This window comes from Littorina saxatilis, linkage group LG2 (genome assembly GCF_037325665.1).
Source record: "Littorina saxatilis isolate snail1 linkage group LG2, US_GU_Lsax_2.0, whole genome shotgun sequence".
NCBI lineage: Eukaryota > Metazoa > Mollusca > Gastropoda > Littorinimorpha > Littorinidae > Littorina > Littorina saxatilis.
In genome coordinates this window covers 37,400,888-37,422,086 of record NC_090246.1, presented here as the reverse complement: position 1 = coordinate 37,422,086, position 21,199 = coordinate 37,400,888, and the positions used below count along the sequence as shown (strand labels likewise).

Sequence of the window (21,199 nt, the reverse complement as noted above, 5' to 3'; positions counted from 1 at the left end):
GGTTAACAATGTAACATCAATCACTAGTTACCCTTTCAATAAAGTCAAAGATGTCACTCATGGCTTGAGCGATAATCCCTGGGTTCATTTTGTTGCCCGACATTGTGAAAGTTTTTCCTGAGCCGCTCTGTCCGTACGCAAACACTGTGCCTGCACACATAAATTTCCAATGTGAGCAGTCACAAGAGATTGGAATAAAACAAAAGTTATAATGAGCAGAAATGAAAATAAACAATCTGATTAGCACTCTGACATTTTCACAGATAACAGATGAAAAATCTGGTGCAAATGAATGAAAAACAAAAGTGCACAACAACACACATTCAACTGAATGTAAGGCTTCTTTTTAAGCCTACTGTCTATATGATACTTACCGAGACAGTACTATTCTTGCACATTATCTATTATAGGCCGAAAAAATTGGACAAAACGCTGAGTGGGTACAATTATCTCCCATAACCATGCGCCACCGTGGATCCCAAGCACTGTCCGAGTGCTTCCCCCTTACAGGATGTAGGTGGCGCGTCCTCTTTCTTTATGAGCTGCAGACCCTCAAAAAGCCCATAACATATCAAGAGGGGAGGCGGGAGGGAAACTCTAATAGTACTGTCTCGGTAAGTATCATATAGACAGTAGGCTTAAAAAGAAGCCTTACAGTCAATATAACACTTACCTCGACAGTACTATTCTTGCACAGAATACCAGAGTGGTGTGAGGGTGATATGTAGAGTATTAAACTCCTTAATCAAAATCACTTAAATCCAAGGATTAAGATACCCAGGCAATTTTCGAACAGTACTACCGTAAAAGAAAATATACCCAAGAAACATACCTTAGACTGACGTGACCATGCTAGCAACCACTGCTGTGTGGTGAACTCAATGTCAAAGTCCAGGCCACTCAAAGCTTGAATACCACTGAGTCTACGGCAAGTGGCTAAAGCGATGAGGAACAATTAGTCTTAAAAATCAGCAACTTGATACTGATGCCTGCCAGGGGTTCAAACTCATTGCTACGCAGGAGTTTGAGGACCAGAAAGACATCCCCCTTGGGAAATGAAACCCGAGGTTTAGACACCGCTGCATTGCTAATACCCGAAAGGACATTAGCGATGAGGGAGGACCTGATCAAGTGTTCAGTTCTGCGACCAGTAGCGGCCGCAATCGTGGAAGCGATGGCAGATCTGTATCCAAGAAGAGTCTTAGAAGAAAGACTCTTCTTTTGATACACTTCCACCAGGAAGTTGGCCAAGTCCTGTGTTGAGGGATAAAGCGGCTTTATCCCCTTGGACAAGGCGAAGGTGGCCCAAGCTCTCCAGCGTAAGTCGTAGAGCTGATTAGTTGATCGCCTCTTAGCGTTCAAGGAAAACTCTACTGAACTCTTGTGCAATCCTAGTGCAAGCAGTTTGGAGCGCACAAGAGCCATGCGGTCAAGCACAGACTCTCTGGACGTGGATGAGGGAGGCATGATCGAGGCTGGAGCAGACCTCCCCCGTCCAGATCCAGAGGTAGAGGGTCTACGTGGGTGAGACCGCGAAGATCTGGAAACCACGGAGCTGTTGGCCAGTAAGGCGCGACCAAAATCAGTCTTGGTCGTTCCTGCAGATATTTTGCCAGCACCCTCGGAATCAGAGATGTCGGGGGATAGGCGTAAGCATCGAGGAGCCTCCACAAGAGAGTGAATGCGTCCAAGTGGAACGCATTCATGTCTCGAAAGGGGCTGACGTACCTGGGAAGCCGAGCGCTGAATCGAGTTACGAACAGATCGATCAGAGGACGGTCCCACCTTGCCCACAGACGCTGTAGAACGTTGTGAGCGATGGTCCATTCTGTGGAGAGAACCTGATCGCCCCGACTGAGAATGTCGGCCAGGGCGTTCAGTTTCCCCGGAACGAACTGGACTGACATCCGGACCTGATTGGTCTGGCACCAGAGCAGAATCTCCTCCGCCAACAGGGAGAGGGACCGAGAATTGGTGCCCCCCTGGTGGCGAAGGTAAGCTAAGCATGTGGTGTTGTTGTCCCCGTTGAAAATCAGAGGGGCCAAGGACAGGCCGAATGGGAGGGCCCGAAACTCGAACACCGTGCCCTCCCAAACGAACCGGAGCAGATGTCGGTACCCCGGGGCCACCAGGATGTGGAAGTAAGCATCCTGGAGGTCCCAGACATGGCCCAATCGTTTGGCCGGATGGCCAACCGGACCGACGAAGGGGTTTCCATCTTGAACTTGCACCTGTGAAGGTACAAGTTCAAGGTGGAGAGGTCCAACACCGGCCTGAACCGGCCGTCCTTTTTGGGGACGGTGAACAGGCGGGAGCAGAACCCCAGAGAAGGCTGAGAAAGGGGGTAGACCGCCTTCTTCTCGACCAACGAGTTCACCTCGTCCTGAAGAGCCTGCCATCTGGCAGGCTCTCGAGGAGGGGGGAACGTCCAAGGTAGAGCGGACAATGGAGGTTGTGACGACAGCGGTAGAGAAAACCCCGACCACACCACCCTCAAGAAAAACTGGTTGGAGACCAGTCTGCCCCACATGCCGCGGGCCCGAAAAAAGGGAACCGACGGACGAAAGAGGGGCAACTTGAGGGGGCGTCAACGTAGGGCCGGGACTCACTGAAAATTCTACTGGCGGGCAGGCGCAGGCTTGCGACCACCCCCCCTGGTGGTGCTGCTTCCCCTTACCTGTCTGAGCACCCTTCGTCTAGCTTGGGAACGCAACAGGCGCCTAAGAGGAGGAAGAAGGAGGCAGTGAAACTGGCTTCTTCTTCTTCTTCTGAGGCTGGGAGCTGGAGGTGACTGTAGCACTTCTCTTACTCCCCGCCGCCGTCGCCGAAGCAGCGAGGCCAACCATCAGAGAATCAGTGTTCCTCTGGCGTGTGGACTCCACCACAGAACGAACAGTGTCCGGATGAAAGAGGGAAGAAGGCTGAGGAAACGTGTTCCTCAGACTCTTCCTCATATCCGGAGGCACTATAGAAGTGGGCAGAAAATGATCACGGAACAGGGCCAATAAAGTGGACCCGTGTTCCAATGGCCAATTCTGCCGCAGACGTCACGCACGATCGCACGGCATGCAAAGCCCGATCCACTCGAACCGTGTCAAGGACCCGAGTGGAATCGGACTCTGCCCGATCGGGAGGGTCCAACAGTGTGGACAGCGTGCTCATCCATGTCAAGGCCTGTGATTGGGCCTCGACTGTGGAAGAAACGGTGGCCTCAAGATTGTGGAACGAAGCAGAGCTCAGTTCCACCTTCTTGACCGAAGGCACCTCCCCAACGAACACATCACCGTCAGCCCCACCCTAAACACTCGAAGTCTGGAAAGGGAGAGTTCGAGAGTCAAAGGGAAAAGGGAGGGACGAAACAGATTGGACACGAGGAAACAGTGGAGGTGCGCCTCCCGAAGGAAAGCATGGCACTGAACCCGCGTCCTCCCGAGGAACATAGGTCGCGTTTGCACGTGAATCTGTACTCCTCAGGCGATGTGCTGCCGCTTCCACCGTGGCACTTAGACTAGGGTGGAACGCGAATTGCCGGCGGCCGGATCGTTCATAAAACGAGCCGCCGGCAGACGCGGCGTGAGCCTCCCGCGCCCGGGCCGAAGCGGACTCAAAGGACGAGAGGGCGTCTCAGGGAAGGACGTCCTGAAACTGTTCAAACGTCCTTCTAGCTGTGCGAGGACGAGCCTCCTGCCTCTCGTCCTCAGACCCCGGGTCCACGTCCTGTGTGTCAACACTAGACGACAGACGCTTAAGAGAGGCATCCGTGACGTCAAGACGCCGCGTGATGTCTGTCATGTACTGTTGGAAAGTACGAAGCATAGCTTCGGAAGTTCCATCAGAAACCGGCAAGGGTAGAGGTTCAGTGTTAACCTCAGGGCGACCCTGATCCTCCTCCCTATCGTCCTCCGACTCACTCTCCTCTTCACTTCCCGACAACTCCTCAAAAGCAGGAGTGTAGGGAGCTTGAGGGGGAAGAGCCGAAAGCGATGAAGCAGGCTGTGAAGAAACGCCCACAGAAGCAAGAGGCCGCGAAGACCCCTGCCCCAAAGACGAAACGTCTCCAGCAGCCGTAGGGGGAGAAAAACAACAACCCTGCGACTGTTGGGTCAGCCCAGCCAACGAACCCCCGCCATTTATAGACTGAACAGGAACCCATCGGGTCTGATCAGAAAAGAAATGGTCCGGTCCGGTCGGGGGTGCCGATCCGGTCCGGTAGGGTGGTCCGGTCCGGTGCCGTACCATCCGGAGGTCCCGTTCAGCACCGAACCATCGTACCCACAGAAGTGTTCGGGTGGTTAGGTCCGGACGTGGACATACCGTACCATCCGGACCCGTAGGTCCGGTGGTCCGGTATGGTCCGGTTCGGTGCCAGACCATCCAGACCAACAGAGGTGGTCGGGTGGTCCCGCACCGGACCATCCGGACCCGTAGGTCCGGTACCATCCGGAGGTCCTGTTCGGCACCGAACCATCGTACGCACAGAAGTGTTCGGGTGGTTCGGTCCGGGCGTGGACGTACCGTACCATCCGGACCCGTAGGTCCGGTTCGGTGCCAGACCATCCGGACCAACAGAGGTGGTCGGGTGGTCCGGACCGGTCCGGTAGGGTGGTCCGGTGTTCCGGTCCGGTGTTCCGGTCCGGTCCCGTACCATCCGGAGGTCCCGTTCGGTACCGAACCATCCGTACCCACAAAAGTGTTCGGGTGGCTCGGTCCGGACGTGGACACACCGTACCATCCGGACCCGTAAGTCCGGTATGGTCCGGTTCGGTGCCAGACCATCCGGACCAACAGAGGTGGTCGGGTGGTCCGGTCCGGACCACCGGTCCAGCACCGGACCCGTAGGTCCGGTCCGGTCCCGCACCATCCGGAGGTCCCGTTCGGCACCGAACCACCCGTACCCACAGAAGTGTTCGGGTGGCTCGGTCCGGACGTGGACATACCGTACCATCCGGACCCGTAGGTCCGGTTCGGTGCCAGACCATCCGGACCAACAGAGGTGGTCGGGTGGTCCGGACCGATCCGGTAGGGTGGTCCGGTGTTCCGGTCCTGTGGTCCGGTCCCATACCATCCGGAGGTCCCGTACGGCACCGAACCATCCGTACCCACTGAAGTGTTCGGTCCGGACGTGGACCTACCGTACCATCCGGACCCGTAGGTCCGGTGGTCCGGTATGGTCCGGTTCGGTGACAGACCATCCGGACCAACAGAGGTGGTCGGGTGGTCCGGTACCGGACCATCCGAACCCGTAGATTCGGTCCGGTCCCGTACCATCCGGAGGTCCCGTTCGGTACCGAACCATCCGTACCCACAGAAGTGTTCGGGTGGCTCGGTCCGGACGTGGACATACCGTACCATCCGGACCCGTAGGTCCGGCATGGTCCGGCATGGTCCGGTTCGGTGCCAGACCACCCGGACCAACAGAGGTGGTCGAGTGGTCCGGTCCCGACCGGACCACTGGTCCGGTACCGTACCCTCCGGACCCGTAGGTCCGGTGTGTTCCGGTTCGGTGCCAGACCACCCAGACCAACAGAGGTGGTCGGGTGGTCCGGTCCCGACCGAACCACTGGTCCCGTACCGTACCATCCGGACCCGTAGGTCCGGGGGGTCCGGCAAGGGCCAGAGGTACTGTCCCGCACCGGACCCTAAGGTCCGGTACGGTCCCGTACCATGGGTCCCGTCCGGACCAAACCCGGAGGTCAAGTCCAGTCGGGACCCGTGGGTCCGGTTCGATCCCGACCCGTAAGCCTGGAACGTTCCGGACCCTTGGTCCGGACCATCCGTCACCCGAACACCAGACGCTAAGGAATGGCGTGGGGTCAAGACGGTCCGGTCGGAGGTGTCGGTCTGAGCAACAGAAACAATGTTCCCGTCGCCCTGACCATTCGACAGAAGTACCACGTTCTGTCGAACACCTCCACGTCCAGTAACTAGTCGGCCGGAGCGTTTCAAGAGGGACAGCCACCAGTCACACGGACGTCAGAGGGAACCGTAGTAGCAGTGGTCGTAGGCACGAAGCCTGAAACCCCTGCCCCCACAGGACCGCCCTGAACGGGGTCAATTCGCATCCCAACCCCAGCGGGGAGGGAATTCAGAGACCCCGTCATCTCCTCCGATCTCCCCCCCCAGGAGGCCGAAACTACTGTCAAAACAGCAGCAGACGACCCAGCGAGGGAGTTCAGAGGAGGACCCGTGTCCCTCCTGGCTTCCACAGCGGTGGAAACCGAGGAGGGCACAGGAGAGGCACCGGAAAAGGAAGATTTTAATGCCAACTGCACCCGGTGTTCCCAGGCGGTCACCCATCCAAGTACTAACCGGGCCCGACGTTGCTTAACTTCGGTGGTCGGACGAGAACCGGTGTTTTCAACGTGGTATGGCCGTTGGCTGTCAAAACCTGAGTCTCTCCAGTAGCCCCTAGATCGGATTCACCAACCCCCAAAGAGGGTTGGGAATCGACCTGCCCCCGGATTCGAGCCAGGGGGGAGAAGGAAACCTTCCCCCCAGGCTTGAAACCGGGAGGAGCTGAAGCCTGAGACTGAGGGCCGGACAACGGCGTCGAAGGGGGGGAAGCCTGTTCCACTGAAGGAGAAGGAGAAAGAAGCTTTTTCTTTCCCCTCGACCTTCCCCGAACCTTCGACGGCGCAGCCCCGCCCGAAGTCCCAGGCTCAAGCCCAGCCTGTTTGAGCAAGCTCGCATTGAGCTTGCTCAAACAGGCTTTCTCCGCCCTCCCTCGCCGCAAACGCAAAGCGTTTGGGGAGGGAGAGTCGGAGCGCCGAAAGATCCCCTTCTCCGTGCGTAAAACATGACGCTGGGCGCCCGGAGAAGGGTTGCCCCCGGCAGACTCTGGTTCCGTAGAACCAGAGCCCAAAACAGGACGAGACATCCTACCTCGCCCTGTACGTACCCTTAAAGACCGAGAATTAACAAAATTCAAAGAAAATTTAGGTCAATACTCAAGTGAATGCGGCGAAACGAGAAGCAGACGACCGGTCACCACGAAGTAGGACGGGAGGCACGCCGAGTCCGCCACACAAAAACGGAGGCACAAGTTGAAGGAAACACAACGTAGCCTCAAGCCAGAAGTGGAATAACACACAATAATCCAACAGGTGATAGTCCACACAGAAAAGGAGCCTCTTAGTCCAAAATAATCCGGGAGCGTAGCAGAAACACAGCCGGTCTGACACGCGCGAAAAAAGAAAGAGGACGCGCCACCTACATCCTGTAAGGGGGAAGCACTCGGACAGTGCTTGGGATCCACGGTGGCGCATGGTTATGGGAGATAATTGTACCCACTCAGCGTTTTGTCCAATTTTTTCGGCCTATAATAGATAATGTGCAAGAATAGTACTGTCGAGGTAAGTGTTATATTGACACATTTTTCATCTCAAGCAATTTCACATTCGACAATTCAGTGATATTCACACAGAAATAAGTCTTTGAAACAATCCTCTTATTAACAAAAAGAAAGGAGAAAGAAATAGCAATTCCTTAAGCATACCATGATAACCATTCATAGCCGCCTCCACTATAGGTGCAATAACGCCACTGTACAGTTCCCAGTTCGAACTGTCACGGTCGAACACTTCATCTGAAAAAATAAAACAACAAATATTGTATCAATTTGCTCCTTGTAATAAGACAAAGGTCTTGAATTTTGAGAATGGCTTTGCTTGTAATGCACAGTAAGATTCCATGGGTCAAGCGTGTGTTTTCTAATTAAAAGTGACAATAAATGTAATTGCATAATTAGGAGTACATGTACAATAGTAGATCTTATATGTCACTGTCATCTTTAGATATAATTACTCTTATCTTCTTAACTTCTTACCAAACACATAGGGTGGCAGCTGTGGCTGGTCCCGCTGGCCAATCATTTTTTCATCTTTGACAGTCCAGAGAGCATCCTGATGCGTCTGCTGCTCCCTAAAAACAATATACATCATTACATGAATTCTTTTAAATTGAAATCCCTCAATAAAATATGACAATTAACAATCTATCTAAATTCCATTTTAAATTTAACTCAAACGTTTCCTGTGCTCAAGTCCCTGTTTTAACTTTACCCTCCATAGATGATTGCAAACCTCTCAGGAAAGCTGGATTCCATCAAACTAAGGTTCAACTTTCAGTGTTTCACATATATATATGCGCCCACCACTACATGTAGATTTGCATTTTGGTCCTGAGATAAAAATCTAAAAAAAGAGAAAATGATCTCTGTGATCTAATTGAATGAACTGAAAGTGAAAGCGCTTTTTTTTATTTCATTCATTTTATTTTTCACCCTAAAGCTTTAGTCACATATGCGATTCAATCGTTGAGATTCAATCGCGCGATTCAATCTTGAGCCGATCACACATCACATCGTAGGCCATTGACCCGTCACACGATGAACGATAGACGAACGATAACTCCACGCGAGCGGGGCGGAAGTGACGTGTCACAGTGAATACGGCAAACGCGCTTTGCGAGAGCAGACGCTAATGTTCGAACATCGCTCTACCTTTCTGAAAAATACCTTTCAGCATTACGCCTTTGCGAGAAATAAAGTTCCCAGACAGTTGCAATTAATGTTTCCCGACCGCTGTACACGCCTAAAACGTCTCCTTTATATCTGAGTAAGAAACTGTTCTTCCAATAAGTTTTGAATCGACGAAGAGACGCTGTCCGCCACTGTCCGCCATTTTTTACGTCACGGCGTGAAGGCCGCAACGACGCGTTCTGATTGGCTCTGCCCCTGCGATTGACTGACGACTGGGTCGCAGGAATAGAACAAGTTCTAAAGCTCAAAGCTACGAGGGAATCGCATAAGACTGAGTCGCAGACTTGTCGTAGCTATTTTCCACGACTCAGTCGCCCGTGTGACAGGGTAAATTGCACGATTGAATCGCGCATGTGACGGCCCCATAAGCAAGTGTCACTGACAAGTGTCAGTGTCACAGTTCAGCTGTCTGATAAATTTGGCAGTTCTACATCACGCCACTTCTGAACACACAGCATACTTACTTCTGTAATAAGGGACGGATACGGATGACCACTTTTATCTGGTCTGTGTCAGCCATCCTGGTATCTTCTGCAAACAGAAACAAAACACATTATATTCTTAATTTTGATGTAAAACAATTGTAGGCCCTTTGCACCAGGAAACAAGAAGAGCAAACGCTCGATCGAGTCACTTTCGCAGTTCTGAATATTATATGAGGCATCAGATGGACAGGAAGAAATTGCTATTCACAACACAATGAGTCACGTTCACATAAAATTTGAGCCCGGTCACTTTTATAGTTTCCGAGAAAAGCCCAACGTTAAGTTGTGTGTTGCCGAACAGAAAAGGCTAGTTATCTCCCTTGTTTTTCTAATAACGTTCGTAAAAGGCTACAGATGTAAATACTTTGAGTTTGATGTAAAGAATAATCCTACAAAGTTTCAATCACATCCGATGAACTTTGTCAAAGATATAAAATGTCTAATTTTTCCTTTGACGCTGACCTGTGACCTTGAAAAAGGTCAAAGGTCAACGAAACCATCGTTAAAGTGTAGAGGTCATTGGAGGTCACGACTAAACAAAATATGAGCCCGATCGCTTTGATAGTTTCCGAGAAAAGTCCAACGTTAAGGTGGTGTCTACGGACGGCCGGCCGGACGGCCGGACAGACTAACACTGACCGATTACATAGAGTCACTTTTTCTCAAGTGACTCAAAAACCCTACTCTCATCTCTCTTGCATACTTATACTGTTATAGGTTAGTTTAGAGTTGATTTCAAGATAATACTGGAGTAGGCAGCGAGGCCCATAACATCAAATCATTCACACTGGCTATACGCACTCGGAATGTATACAGGGGTCAGAATCTTGTATGTATACACTCTGGCGTTAATTTGACATTCGACACCACTTTGCGATAGAAACGCAGAGCAGTTGATTATAAGAGTACAAACGAAAACAATCTGATGCTGCACGGCCCTTGCTGTAAGTAACGTAGATTACATTTTCGGGGCGGTCTTAAATGACCAGACACTGAACCGCATCAACACTCGGAGCGTCATTTGGCGCCATTTTGCGAAGGTACGCTTCACTTTCGAATCGTTTCGATTCATGGTATCAAAGTACGCTGGGAACAAACACAGACAAAAACACAGACAAAACTGATGCTTCATGGCAGTTTATTGTCGGAGTTTGGAAGACTTTCAGTGTGTTTCGACCTAGAAACGGTTGTATACTATGTGAATGTACATTATTTGCCAACCCTCGACACTCTGAAATGAAATGGCGAAAGTCTATACGTCTGACTGATTTTTTTTTGGCTACTTCCTAACGACTTGTTATTGGCTACAGATTTGTAACAGAGCTTTTCATTGTTGGAGTGTATACACTATTACTCACTATACAAACCCATCGGCATCAATCCTGTATACACTAGGAGTGTGTATATAGCTTTTGCCTCAGTGTTTGGGGTTTGCTCTTAGGAACACTAAACGTTTGCGGAAAGTTTCAAAATTAATAGACCCTATCATTTATCAGTATCGGTATTCTAAGCTTCAGAGCATAGCAAAGCATGTGGTACAGTGATCGTGCGCGAGCTGCAGAAGCCGAGGTTCGAAGTTCTCGCGACGTTCAAAGCATAACAAAGAGTGTGTCTCGCGTATATCTTGCGAGACCTGCTCAGATACCGAACAGGTCTATTGAGATCGTCCTGGAACAAGCGCAACACTTAAAATTGCAAATCAAGGAACTTTAGCACACTAGCACAGTAGCAGCACTAGCAGTACCGGTGTGACGTTTTCATCTTTCGCCGTGTTGATATTTCGCTTCTCGGCCTCGTTGATCTAGTATAAACTCTACACTGAACAAAAAAACACCCTTCGATAGTACTGATGAGCGACTTTGTGTACCTTACATTCATGGGGCCAAATTTGTCCAACCAATTTGTTTTATTTAACTTAGAAATTTGATTCATCCTAAAATGTTTTCCTTCTTACGCAAGGGACGTAACCACTCAGTACATGTTTTCGAAGAATTCGATTTTGGGGGTAAAATCTATTACATTTTACCACCAATTTTCTTCACGTGCAAGAAACTGACATGCTTTTCGTCCATAAATAATATCACTTCTTAATTTTACCAGGAAACAACATTTCAGTCTTGAGTATATGTCGAGGGGGAAATATGTACACAGGCGAAAGATGAAATCGTGACACCGGCATGAAAAGGTTGACTGGTGCTTATGTTATCAACTACAAGGACTGGGTGGCCGAGTGGTAACGCACTTGCGCTCGGAAGCGAGAGGTTGCGTGTTCAGGCCTGGGTCAGGCCGCAATTTTCTCCCCCCTTTCCTAACCTAGGTGGTGGGTTCAAGTGCTAGTCTTTCGGATGAGACGAAAAACCGAGGTCCCTTCATGTACACTACATTGGGGTGTGCACGTTAAAGATCCCACGATTGACAAAAGGGTCTTTCCTGGCAAAATTGTATAGGCATAGATAAAAATGTCCATCAAATACCCGTGGGACTTGGAATAAAGTAAAAAAAAAATCCATCTCACACGGCATTAACTGATTAAGTCTCAATGCGCCACTAATAGTCAGAATGTTGACCCTGGGCGTTAAATGGAAGAAGAAGAACTAAAATGCCACCCAAAATCGGGCCAAATAGTTTACATTCAAGGTTATTGTCCGAAGTTCCTAGACTTGACGTTCACGATAACGGATTATGCTACTTGAACAAATGAGCGATGCACACCAACTTGACCAAGTCAAGTGGCTAATGTACGAAATCCCGTGAGGCGTGATGCATGCTGTTTCGTTCGACAATACGACAGTTTCAGAACACATTACGACTTCCACAACTAAAAATTTGATATGACCACATGAAACACTTCAAACGTAGGCAATAAAAGTGCTGTAAAGTGTACATTTTTATGATAAATACAAACTTGACACTCTGTAATCATAAAAATTACCTGTGTGTTTGACAACCACAGAATTGGTTTGAATGCACCGCTGTTGACGACTACCACACGGTCTCATTGGTTGTCAGATTTGTAAGCGCCTTGATGATTGGTCAATACAATTGCAGACTACAAGAGTTTGCTCCCTTCCTTAAGCAATTACTTTGGGTCTTATTTATAATAGTCGCATGCCTCGCACTCCAGATTGTTTGAGGATAAGCTTACAGACTTTAACAGTCTTTAAACAGTGAGACCGATTTCTCGTCTTAGGCTGGGTAATATTCAACATTTGATAGGGCTGTGCCAGCTGACATAGGCTTACTAAGTCATTTGAGTTACTGTTCCTGACAACAAAATACAATCAACCAATCACAGGGAAGATGATCAACCCTCATAGGATGCTGCAACACCAACCTCACTTTTTTTTATATGGCAAGATAGCTCTGTCATCTTCTGACAACGGATTTAGTCAGTGGAGTGTGCCAAGGCTTTTCAGGCCTAATGAGTATGGTTGTAAACTCTGGTGAGCAACAGACGAACCTGTTGTTTGCCAACTTTAACCAGGATAACACGTAAGTTTCCTTGATCATTGGCAGCCAACTGCGATTTAATTATTAATATGTCCACTATTTGTTTGTAAACAAACCCAGGCTAAGGGTTGAAACTGAAACTTCACTTCTTTTCCGAACAGGTCCCTTGCAGCTGGAAGTAAATCAGGCTACCGTCTTTTTTCATTGAGTTCGGTGGAAAAGCTTGAGCCCATCTACGAAAATGGTGAGTGAATTGTTCGTTCTGTGGTGCGTTTGAAAGCGCACCCTATGCTGGAAATGAATGACTTGCTGACGTAGTCATGGTCAAGTGAAACGGAACATCTGGTCAGTTAGATATCGAAGTCTTGTGGGTTGTGTTTAAAGATTTTTTGGGGTGTGTTTAGAAAGTGTATATTGCATGGGGCTTTGAAAATGTATTGTGAAATATGGATTTCTTCGGATTTCCTTGGGTAACTTGCTTCCATCTTATAATAAAGTTATACACAGTTATTTAGACTTATTACAATATTAGTAATATTGTTGGGCGTAAAGTAAGAATCCGGGGCAGAGTTGGAATAATCGGGATTTCCCGAAACCTCATTTGATTTCCAACAAATTTCAAATGGGTTCAAGACTAGTGCTAGTCTTTCGGATGAGACGAAAAACCGAGGTCCCTTCGTGTACACTACATTGGGGTGTGCACGTTAAAGATCCCACGATTGACAAAAGGGTCTTTCCTGGCAAAATTGTATAGGCATAAATAAAAAATGTCCACCATGTGACTTGGAATAATAGGCCGTGAAAAGTAGGATATGCGCCGAAATGGCTGCGATCTGCTGGTCGATGTGAATGCGTGATGTATTGTGTAAAAAAATTCCATCTCGCACGGACGGCATAAATAGATCCCTGCGCCTTGAGTCCTAGTCTGGAGATACGCGCGCGATATAAGACTTCATATAACATAACAAAGCGCCGCATTTCCGGAAACGAGCTACCTCGTTCTAGAAATGGCAACCCTTCGACTGGCACAAAAAAGTATACCCTTTTCACAGGTCATGAATAAGGTATATGAAAAAGCAAGGTCTTATACAGGGGAAGTCTTGAATTCGGGGTGTGGGGTACACTGTGTAACAATTCTCTCAGTGACACTCAGCGCATGCAGCTGGCTTGTTGCTGGTGTCTCGATCTATTTTGAACACAATGATTTTTTTTCTCAGAGTAGAGTGTTAGTTTGTTACAACAGGCTGAAATCATCTTTAATTTGAATCAACATTTTGCAACAATCCATCACATCAATATAGCGCACAGACTTGCACATTACGTTTCAAGAGCCTAGATTACCATGCAGTGACAAGAGCCTACTCAGTAAAGGGACGTAATGCTGTCTCTACAGCCCAGAGAGACTGTGTGAGTTTAATATATAATCAGTTAAGACTGAGTAAAAAATTATTACAATCGATAGTTACCAGTGAAAAGTTATATCGGAACACTCTTGTTGTGTTTTTGTTGTTGTAAAATGTAAGATCTGAAACGTTAAAAATTACGTAAAATTGGTGCGTTTTGGTCGAGTGGGATGGGTCGTTGAACTGTGTTGTTACAGCCCGCCGAAGTTATCAAAAGTGTTTTTGCTTTTTGTAATTCGGTTGGTTTGGTGCGTTATACAATGCAGAGATCTGCTTTTTCAAGACTAAGCATTGATCACTTTAAAACACAAGGATCATCATTGGCCATCATGACTTGTATCATTTTACATCGCATTCTAAGAAAGAGCAGAATTCTGACTATGCGCGCGGTACATTTCTAGAATTGCGTAGTGCAAAGTTGGAATTCCTACAATGGCGGCCATTGTTGGAATTCCAACAAAGCGCAGGTCATTTCCGGAAAAGCGCCGATGACGAGATGGGTCGCAACAATATTACTATTATTATTAAAGTATAAGTATTAGACATTGGTTAGTTATTGTAAATAAAATGTAATAGCTATAACACAAGGTAGCATAGCAAGTTTTTCTAAGAATAAACTTGACTAATTTTGACCACAGTTATGATTAGTTTCACCTCAATTTCAAGATCTTGGAAATGAAACATGCAGCAGATGGGTAGTAGTTTTAGTACTGTATTAATGTATATTATTACACTTACAGGTCATTCAATTTGTGAAATAGGGCACCATTAAACATAGGCAAAGTTTATGCACACAAAAAACTAAAAGATTCCTAGGTGATATCAAAACATCTTAGTTCTTACATCTGTTTAAATCCTTATACATTTATGTTTTACAGCCCAGGAAGAAGCCTACATCGTGGAGCGATTGTTTGCCAGTAGCCTGGTGGCAATTGTCAATCAGCAGCATCCCCGGAAACTCAAGGTGTGCCACTTTAAAAAGGGCACAGAGATTTGCAACTACAGCTACTCTGGATCGATCTTAGGCTGCAAGCTTAACCGCCAGGTAAAATATGTTTTTGCTCCCTGCTGCATATGAAAGGAATGAACATTACGGGTTATGTTTTGACTGCAGATTATGTAGTTTAGGAGTGAGTTTATTTTAATGTTAATCAGGCATGGGAATTGTCCGCCGAATGGCGGATTTCCGCCGAATTTTTTTTTTGTTCCGCCGAAAATGCAAAAGTGTCCGCCGAAAAAATAAAGGGGGGAGGCACACAAAAAAAGCACCGGTTACTTTGGCCTTTGCGCAAAAGCCCGCGAAAACTTTCCGTACTTTGTTTACGCACTGCTACCGCCCGCCTCAGTTATTGAACTTTTATGTTTGAAAGTAAACCAGATTGCACAGATTATGTTACAAGTTACATTTTCCTGTTTGTCTCAACAGATAAATTTTTTTTCAAATTTAAACCATATATAATACATGTAAGCAAAATTTGGTACATTTTTGTACTAAAAACTCTGATTCTAAAAACAGAATTTAATGGCAAACTTGGAGCTCAGATGACACCAGATTGCACCATCTGGGTTCTTTGGAGAAAAAAAATTTCCGGGGGGGCATGCCCCCGGACCCCCCTAGTAAGGCTAGGCGCTTTGCGCCGTCGACTTGACGCTTTGCGTCTTCAGTTATAAATTTTCCGCCTTTTTTACAATTTTCAATTCCCATGCCTGGTTAATATTTGTGTAAAAAAAGAAATGAGGTGAATGGATCAAGCAGAATGTTAGAAAAAAGTTTTAAGAAAGATACCATAAAAACATCCCATAAACGACCTGCAAAATTGTTTGTAAAAAGGAGGGGTCTTTGTTGGGATTTTTTTTATTTTTTCACTAGCAGTCAGGCCCGGCTTCAATAGAGCGTCTCTAATATCACTGGCATGATGTGCTTGCTACATGTGAACGCTAGGCACCGAACTGGTCTTGCATTATCAGGGTTCTACATCATGTAGAATTAAGGGTATAATACCCTTTGACCCTCCAAATCACGTACGAGATGCTCTCTGAAGAGGTATAAATACGTAACTGTTTTCTTCCAAAGAGGTAAAAAAAATGTACGAGTCAAACGCTGAAAGGGTATAGCCTTTGCTAGTTTACAAGCAACAGCACGCAGGCCACCTGCTCTACTGAGACCACTAAAGTACACGCCGTGTTCGTGCCACTCCTCTGTCGACATTGACACGCCGTGAAGCAGAGGTTGCCTCCCTTGTCCTCAAACTGCGCGATATCTTTAAACTGATCATCTCGATGGCACTGTTCGCTTTAGCCTATCCGGTGCTGTCGCCTGCTTAAAAAAATGCCTCGCAAAACGAAAGAACAAAACCCCGACCCCAAACAGACAAAATTGTCGTTTGGCAGTTGCAGCCAGAGCAGCAGTGAGTTAGTATCAATCATTTTAATTTTACAATCCAAAGAAAATTACACGAAAACTCGCGACATAATAGAAAAAGAGGTATCCATTGAAGTAAAAAAGAAAGAAAAAAAGACTTGAATGCATTGATACACTATGATATATTACATGTATTGTCAAAATGGCAAAGGTGATAACTACCAGACAGGCAATCATATGGGAAAAAAATGACATTTCATGGATACACCGATTGTCACTCATACCCTGTGAAAAATCTGGAAGGGGTATAAAAACCCTTTACTTTTTTTCCTGAAAGGGTATGAATACCCTTGACTTTTGGGGTTGTGTGGAACCCTGATTATATAGGCTGTTATTGAAGGGGAGGTTCATAATCTGAGGAAGGAAACAATGAATTAAGAATCTAAAACCCAGGTGCACATCAGCGGTTTCTAGGCAGTGTGCATGCACAATATCTTGTTCCTGCCTCTTGCCATCTCTGAGGTATGGCGACCACAGACACACACACACACACACACTCACATCCATTCTTGTATATATATATATATATATATATATATATATATATATATACTAGATGATTACCCGCTTCGCCGGGAAGAAGTAGAGCCGAATACCCAGCAAAGTGGCGCACCGTACGCCGGCTTCGCCGCGTACCCGGCTTTGCCGGGTGAGTGGCGCACCCTACGCGATTGACGCCACACGAAGGAAGGGAGATAAACGCGCAAAACACTGGAGAAGATAAGGTAGAGTTACTGGGAATGGATGTACAGAAAAACCATAAAAACCAAAATCGGTTCAGCGCTGCACGCTGAGGGCACGTGTCGAAAATTTTCATCGACCAGATTGTGTCCGGGGTCTACCTGAATATGCCCACCAAATTTGAAGCAGATCCATCGAGAACTAATTTGGCCGTGCATAGCGAACAGACAGAAAGACAGACAGACAGACACACACACACAAGCTGTATATAGATATAGATATATAGTAGATTATTTATCAAAAAAAGGTTCCTGATAAGTGTGTATCTGTTTTCAGCGTTTGGTTGTTTGCTTAGAAGAAAGCCTGTACATTCACAACATCCGAGACATGAAGGTGCTCCACACGATTCGTGACACACCCACCAACCCCACGGGACTCATTGCACTATCCATATCTAATGAGAACTGCTATCTTGCCTTCCCAGGAAGCAACCAAATGGGAGAGGTTCAGATTTTTGACACCATAAATTTGGTAAGTGTGACATTGTTTGATTGTGTTTCTGACGAAAGGCTGGTATGGGATTTTGAGTGAATATTGGACGGACGTAAAACGGTCATACACATACAAAAATCCACTCATGCAAACACATGAGTGAATGTGGGAGTTTCAGCCCATGAACGAAGAAGAATGAATATTGGGTTTTTTGCTTGAATAATTAGAATGATGTAAACTGTAGAATTTATGAAAAAGTAGAGTTTTACTGTACATGTAGTGTAAACTTGCATCCAGTTATTATGAATTTGGAGGTCATTGAAACGAGACCTATTTTTATTAGATTCTTAAAGGTGGTCGTCTACATTTTTGCTTTTTTTCAATAATCTTATGGTTAGATTTCGCTAAAAAGTTATGTCAGATGATGAATGAACCATGGGGAAAAAAGTTATAGAAAAAAAAATATATGTAAAAAAAGATTTTATTTTTGGGTAGCGTGACTCACGCTTCCAATATTTTGTTTTCTGTTTGCTGAGAACATGTGCTTTGCCTAAAAATACTGACCAATCAAATGCATGTCACTATGCTTATAGCCACGCCCAAACAAGTGCAGCAACAGTTTGACACTGGAGCGCTGTCCACGCTTTTTTTTAAACGCACGAAATGCACGGGATTTGAGAGGAGTTTTGCGCTTGGCATTTTCCAAATAAGGATATCCTACTATGAGTACTACGCTGGAATACTACAATGAATTTTCAAACGGCTACACTGGTTTCGTCTTTCCTGGTCGAAAGGGGGTGTATTGTTGATATTTGTAGATAATAGACTCTGCACTTTAATGGTCAAATGGCGATTTCGGTATAAAAATGTAGACAAGGACCTTTAAGATTGCTGTTCTGCAGAATTTAAATAAGTTGTTTTTCCTCTCTTTTTTTTTTTTTTTTAGCGAGGTGTTCTAATGATACCAGCCCATGACAATCGTCTGGCTGCCTTGGCTTTTAGTCCAGCAGGAGACAAACTTGGCACAGCATCAGAAAAGGTTTGCTTTTTTACGATGTCTCATCTCTTTGCCTGTTTTAAGGGAAAACCTAAATCTTCTATTGATGTCTGACTGAATGGTGGTTACATTTCAGGCATGAGAAAGTTAAAACAAAATTCAGTCGACATGTGGGCATTAAACTAAAGATTATTTCATAATGTTAACTATTTTGAGAATCATGATAGATCTATTCAAGCTTTTGATTAAAATAAAAGCATCCTTCCTGTTTGACACATACCAACAATCGGCATCCTGGCTGCTTTCTGTGCAGTGTGGGATTTTTTGCAAGGCTTCATTGATTTTATTATGATTCCCACTCTTCACTGGAAGTTGGAACAGTGGAAGCAGACATGCTGTAGCTGTTTACTGTGTGTTCAAGTGGAAGGATGCTCTTATCCCATGTGAAAACCTGGACAGATTTGTGCTGACTTACCTGCTTATTTACAAGGGGAGGGAGGTATCTTCCAGTAACAATGTTCTGAGGTTGCCTACAACTTACAAGAGCTGTCCTAGCTTGACTGGCGGGTGTGTCAGCAGCATCCACGCTTTCGCCAAGTGGGCGATTGCATTTTCAACTTTAGGTCACCCACATTCATTTCAGGTGGCCTGGGACGAATGGGCTGCCAATCTTGCTCACCCTGCACTAATTTCCTTCAGTAACTTTGATTTTGTAGGATTGATTTAATTTTGTTGTTGTTGTGAGTTTTCCTTGAAGTTGAATTATTTGCAGTGTGCAGTGAACATGACTCTTGAATATGTAAAGGTGCCAAGGTGATGCGCGCATACTATGAAAGAATACTCTGTGTGCAGGGAACTGTTATAAGGGTATTTGGACTCCCAGATGGGGCCAAGCTGTTTGAATTCAGGAGGGGAGTCAAAAGGTAATATATACAGTCATTGAATGATTGATGTTTTGAGATAAAATCTCATATATATTGAACGTATAAAGCAGAATATCACCTTCTATCCCTGATGGGCTGCTTCTGCTACTGAGGACAATATTGAACTTTGAACTTGTCTGATCACTGAAATTCAACCCCATGGAAAACAGTGTATACAAAACAAGTATTTGCAAATGCTGACTGAATGCTATTTATACAGGAGCAACAAAGAAATACCCCCTTAAAATATTTGTAAATGCTGACGGAATGCTATTTTTGAGCAATAAAGTAATAATTACCTCTTACTCTTAGCATACAGGTGTATGGTTTCTTCAAGCATGATACTTGTCATGACTTTCTGTGGTTTTTTTTTAACATTCTGGGAAGAATGTTTTTCAACACTGCAATCAGAACGTTGGTCTTTGTGTACTAGAATGTTATTTTTAATGCTTTTTTTTTTTTTTTTTTTTTTTTGGGGGGGGGGGGGGTGGGTCATTGCAGCATTCTACTTATAGTGTTTTAATACTGTGAAATCATTGACCATAGCTCAGTGGTGTACACTGCATACTTTCATGACTTTGTGTTTTCTAATCAGCTCACACATTTTACTGTTTGTTTTGCTACAGGTGTGTCAGCATCACCTGCCTTTCATTCAACCATGACGCCACATTCCTCTGCTCTTCCAGTAACACAGAAACCGTTCATGTCTTCAAACTGGAACAACCCAAAGAAAAGTACTAATCTGATTGTTTTAATAACTGACTGCTGTTGATTCAGTACAAAGGTGGATGTCATCAAACTTTCAGAATTTAACAAGCTTATCTCTGAAAAGAAAGATTTGTTGCTGTCAATGTCTCGTTCCACCATATCTTGTGTTGTTCTGTCTTGTCTTTGAATCTTAGATATGTGGTGCGCTTTCTGAAATATTTGGTTGTTGAAGTGGATAAATCAAATGCATTTGTCATTTTGTGGAGGCAAAGCAAGATTAGGAGAAAGTTTTCTTGTTTGGTTTAGAGGTAAAATTTGTTGTTAAGGTCAGTTTTCAACACAAAAGTATGGCACTTGAGAAGAAATAAAACAGCCTACCTGAGGGAAGTTCAGAAGCTGAGAAATTCCTGTCATTTGGATATAAAAATTGACTATTTTATGTGTTGTAATTACACAGATTTGCACACAATACAAAGTTATCTGTCACAGACAAGCTGATGAGTCAGGATCGTGGATGGGAATGATGGGAAATCTAGTCAAATCGTCAGCGTCCGTTTTGCCGGCCCAGATGACGGACATGTTTTCCCAAGGTCGATCATTCGCAACAGCTCACCTGCCCTGCCCTGGCACCAAAAACATTTGCGCCATTACCACGTAAGTCTGGCACTAAATAAGAGTGTTGCTGGATTTTTGTGGTGGTCTGTGTGAGCGAGTGTTTGCCTGAATGCGCATGTTGTTAGCTAGATTTGTCTTGAACTTGGTATTTGCTTGCTAACAAGTATGTGCGCACACTTAGTTGATTTATGTAGGGGGTTTGAAGACCAAACAAATGCCATTATGAAATAATTACAGGACTTAGTACACCTAGATTTTGTTCTTTTTTTACTTCTGTGTGTGCTTGCTAACAGATTGGTGCGTCTGAAAAATGTACAACAAATTATTTATATAAATCTAGATTATGTTACAGAGGAATCTTGCATACATATAATGGTATAGTCACTGTTTCATCAATTGTTCTGTAAGGGATGAGGGTTCTTGGTTAATTTTGGACAGCTTTCAACTTTTTAGATGATCTGTGAAGCTTTGACCAAGTGTTTTA

General features: G+C 45.8%; 2 protein-coding genes and 1 non-coding gene across 4 annotated transcripts in view; 1 reads left to right on the top strand and 2 right to left on the bottom strand.

Annotated features, from left to right (window-relative positions):
• Positions 1-12,004, bottom strand: part of LOC138952865 (centromere-associated protein E-like) — a 42,981-nt gene extending 30,977 nt beyond the window's left edge. The window contains exons 1-5 of the mRNA XM_070324609.1: positions 11,957-12,004; positions 9,004-9,070; positions 7,826-7,920; positions 7,496-7,585; positions 32-150 (exon numbers count right to left, since the gene is read on the bottom strand). Of these exons, the coding sequence (XP_070180710.1) occupies positions 32-150; positions 7,496-7,585; positions 7,826-7,920; positions 9,004-9,059 (360 nt within the window). The 5' untranslated portion in view covers positions 9,060-9,070; positions 11,957-12,004. The remainder of the gene's footprint in view (positions 1-31; positions 151-7,495; positions 7,586-7,825; positions 7,921-9,003; positions 9,071-11,956) is intronic.
• Positions 6,261-6,379, bottom strand: LOC138960549 (5S ribosomal RNA). Its single transcript, XR_011454025.1, has one exon. It is a non-coding gene; the product is annotated as a 5S ribosomal RNA (ribosomal RNA).
• Positions 12,005-12,328: 324 nt separating the features above from the next.
• The window catches only part of LOC138958914 (WD repeat domain phosphoinositide-interacting protein 2-like), a 34,395-nt gene continuing 25,524 nt past the window's right edge, over positions 12,329-21,199 (top strand). For both annotated transcript variants that reach the window (XM_070330250.1, XM_070330249.1), the window contains exons 1-8: positions 12,329-12,516; positions 12,636-12,718; positions 14,756-14,922; positions 17,317-17,511; positions 18,419-18,511; positions 19,322-19,392; positions 20,019-20,126; positions 20,590-20,754. In XM_070330250.1, the coding sequence (XP_070186351.1) occupies positions 12,446-12,516; positions 12,636-12,718; positions 14,756-14,922; positions 17,317-17,511; positions 18,419-18,511; positions 19,322-19,392; positions 20,019-20,126; positions 20,590-20,754 (953 nt within the window). In that variant the 5' untranslated portion in view covers positions 12,329-12,445. The remainder of the gene's footprint in view (positions 12,517-12,635; positions 12,719-14,755; positions 14,923-17,316; positions 17,512-18,418; positions 18,512-19,321; positions 19,393-20,018; positions 20,127-20,589; positions 20,755-21,199) is intronic.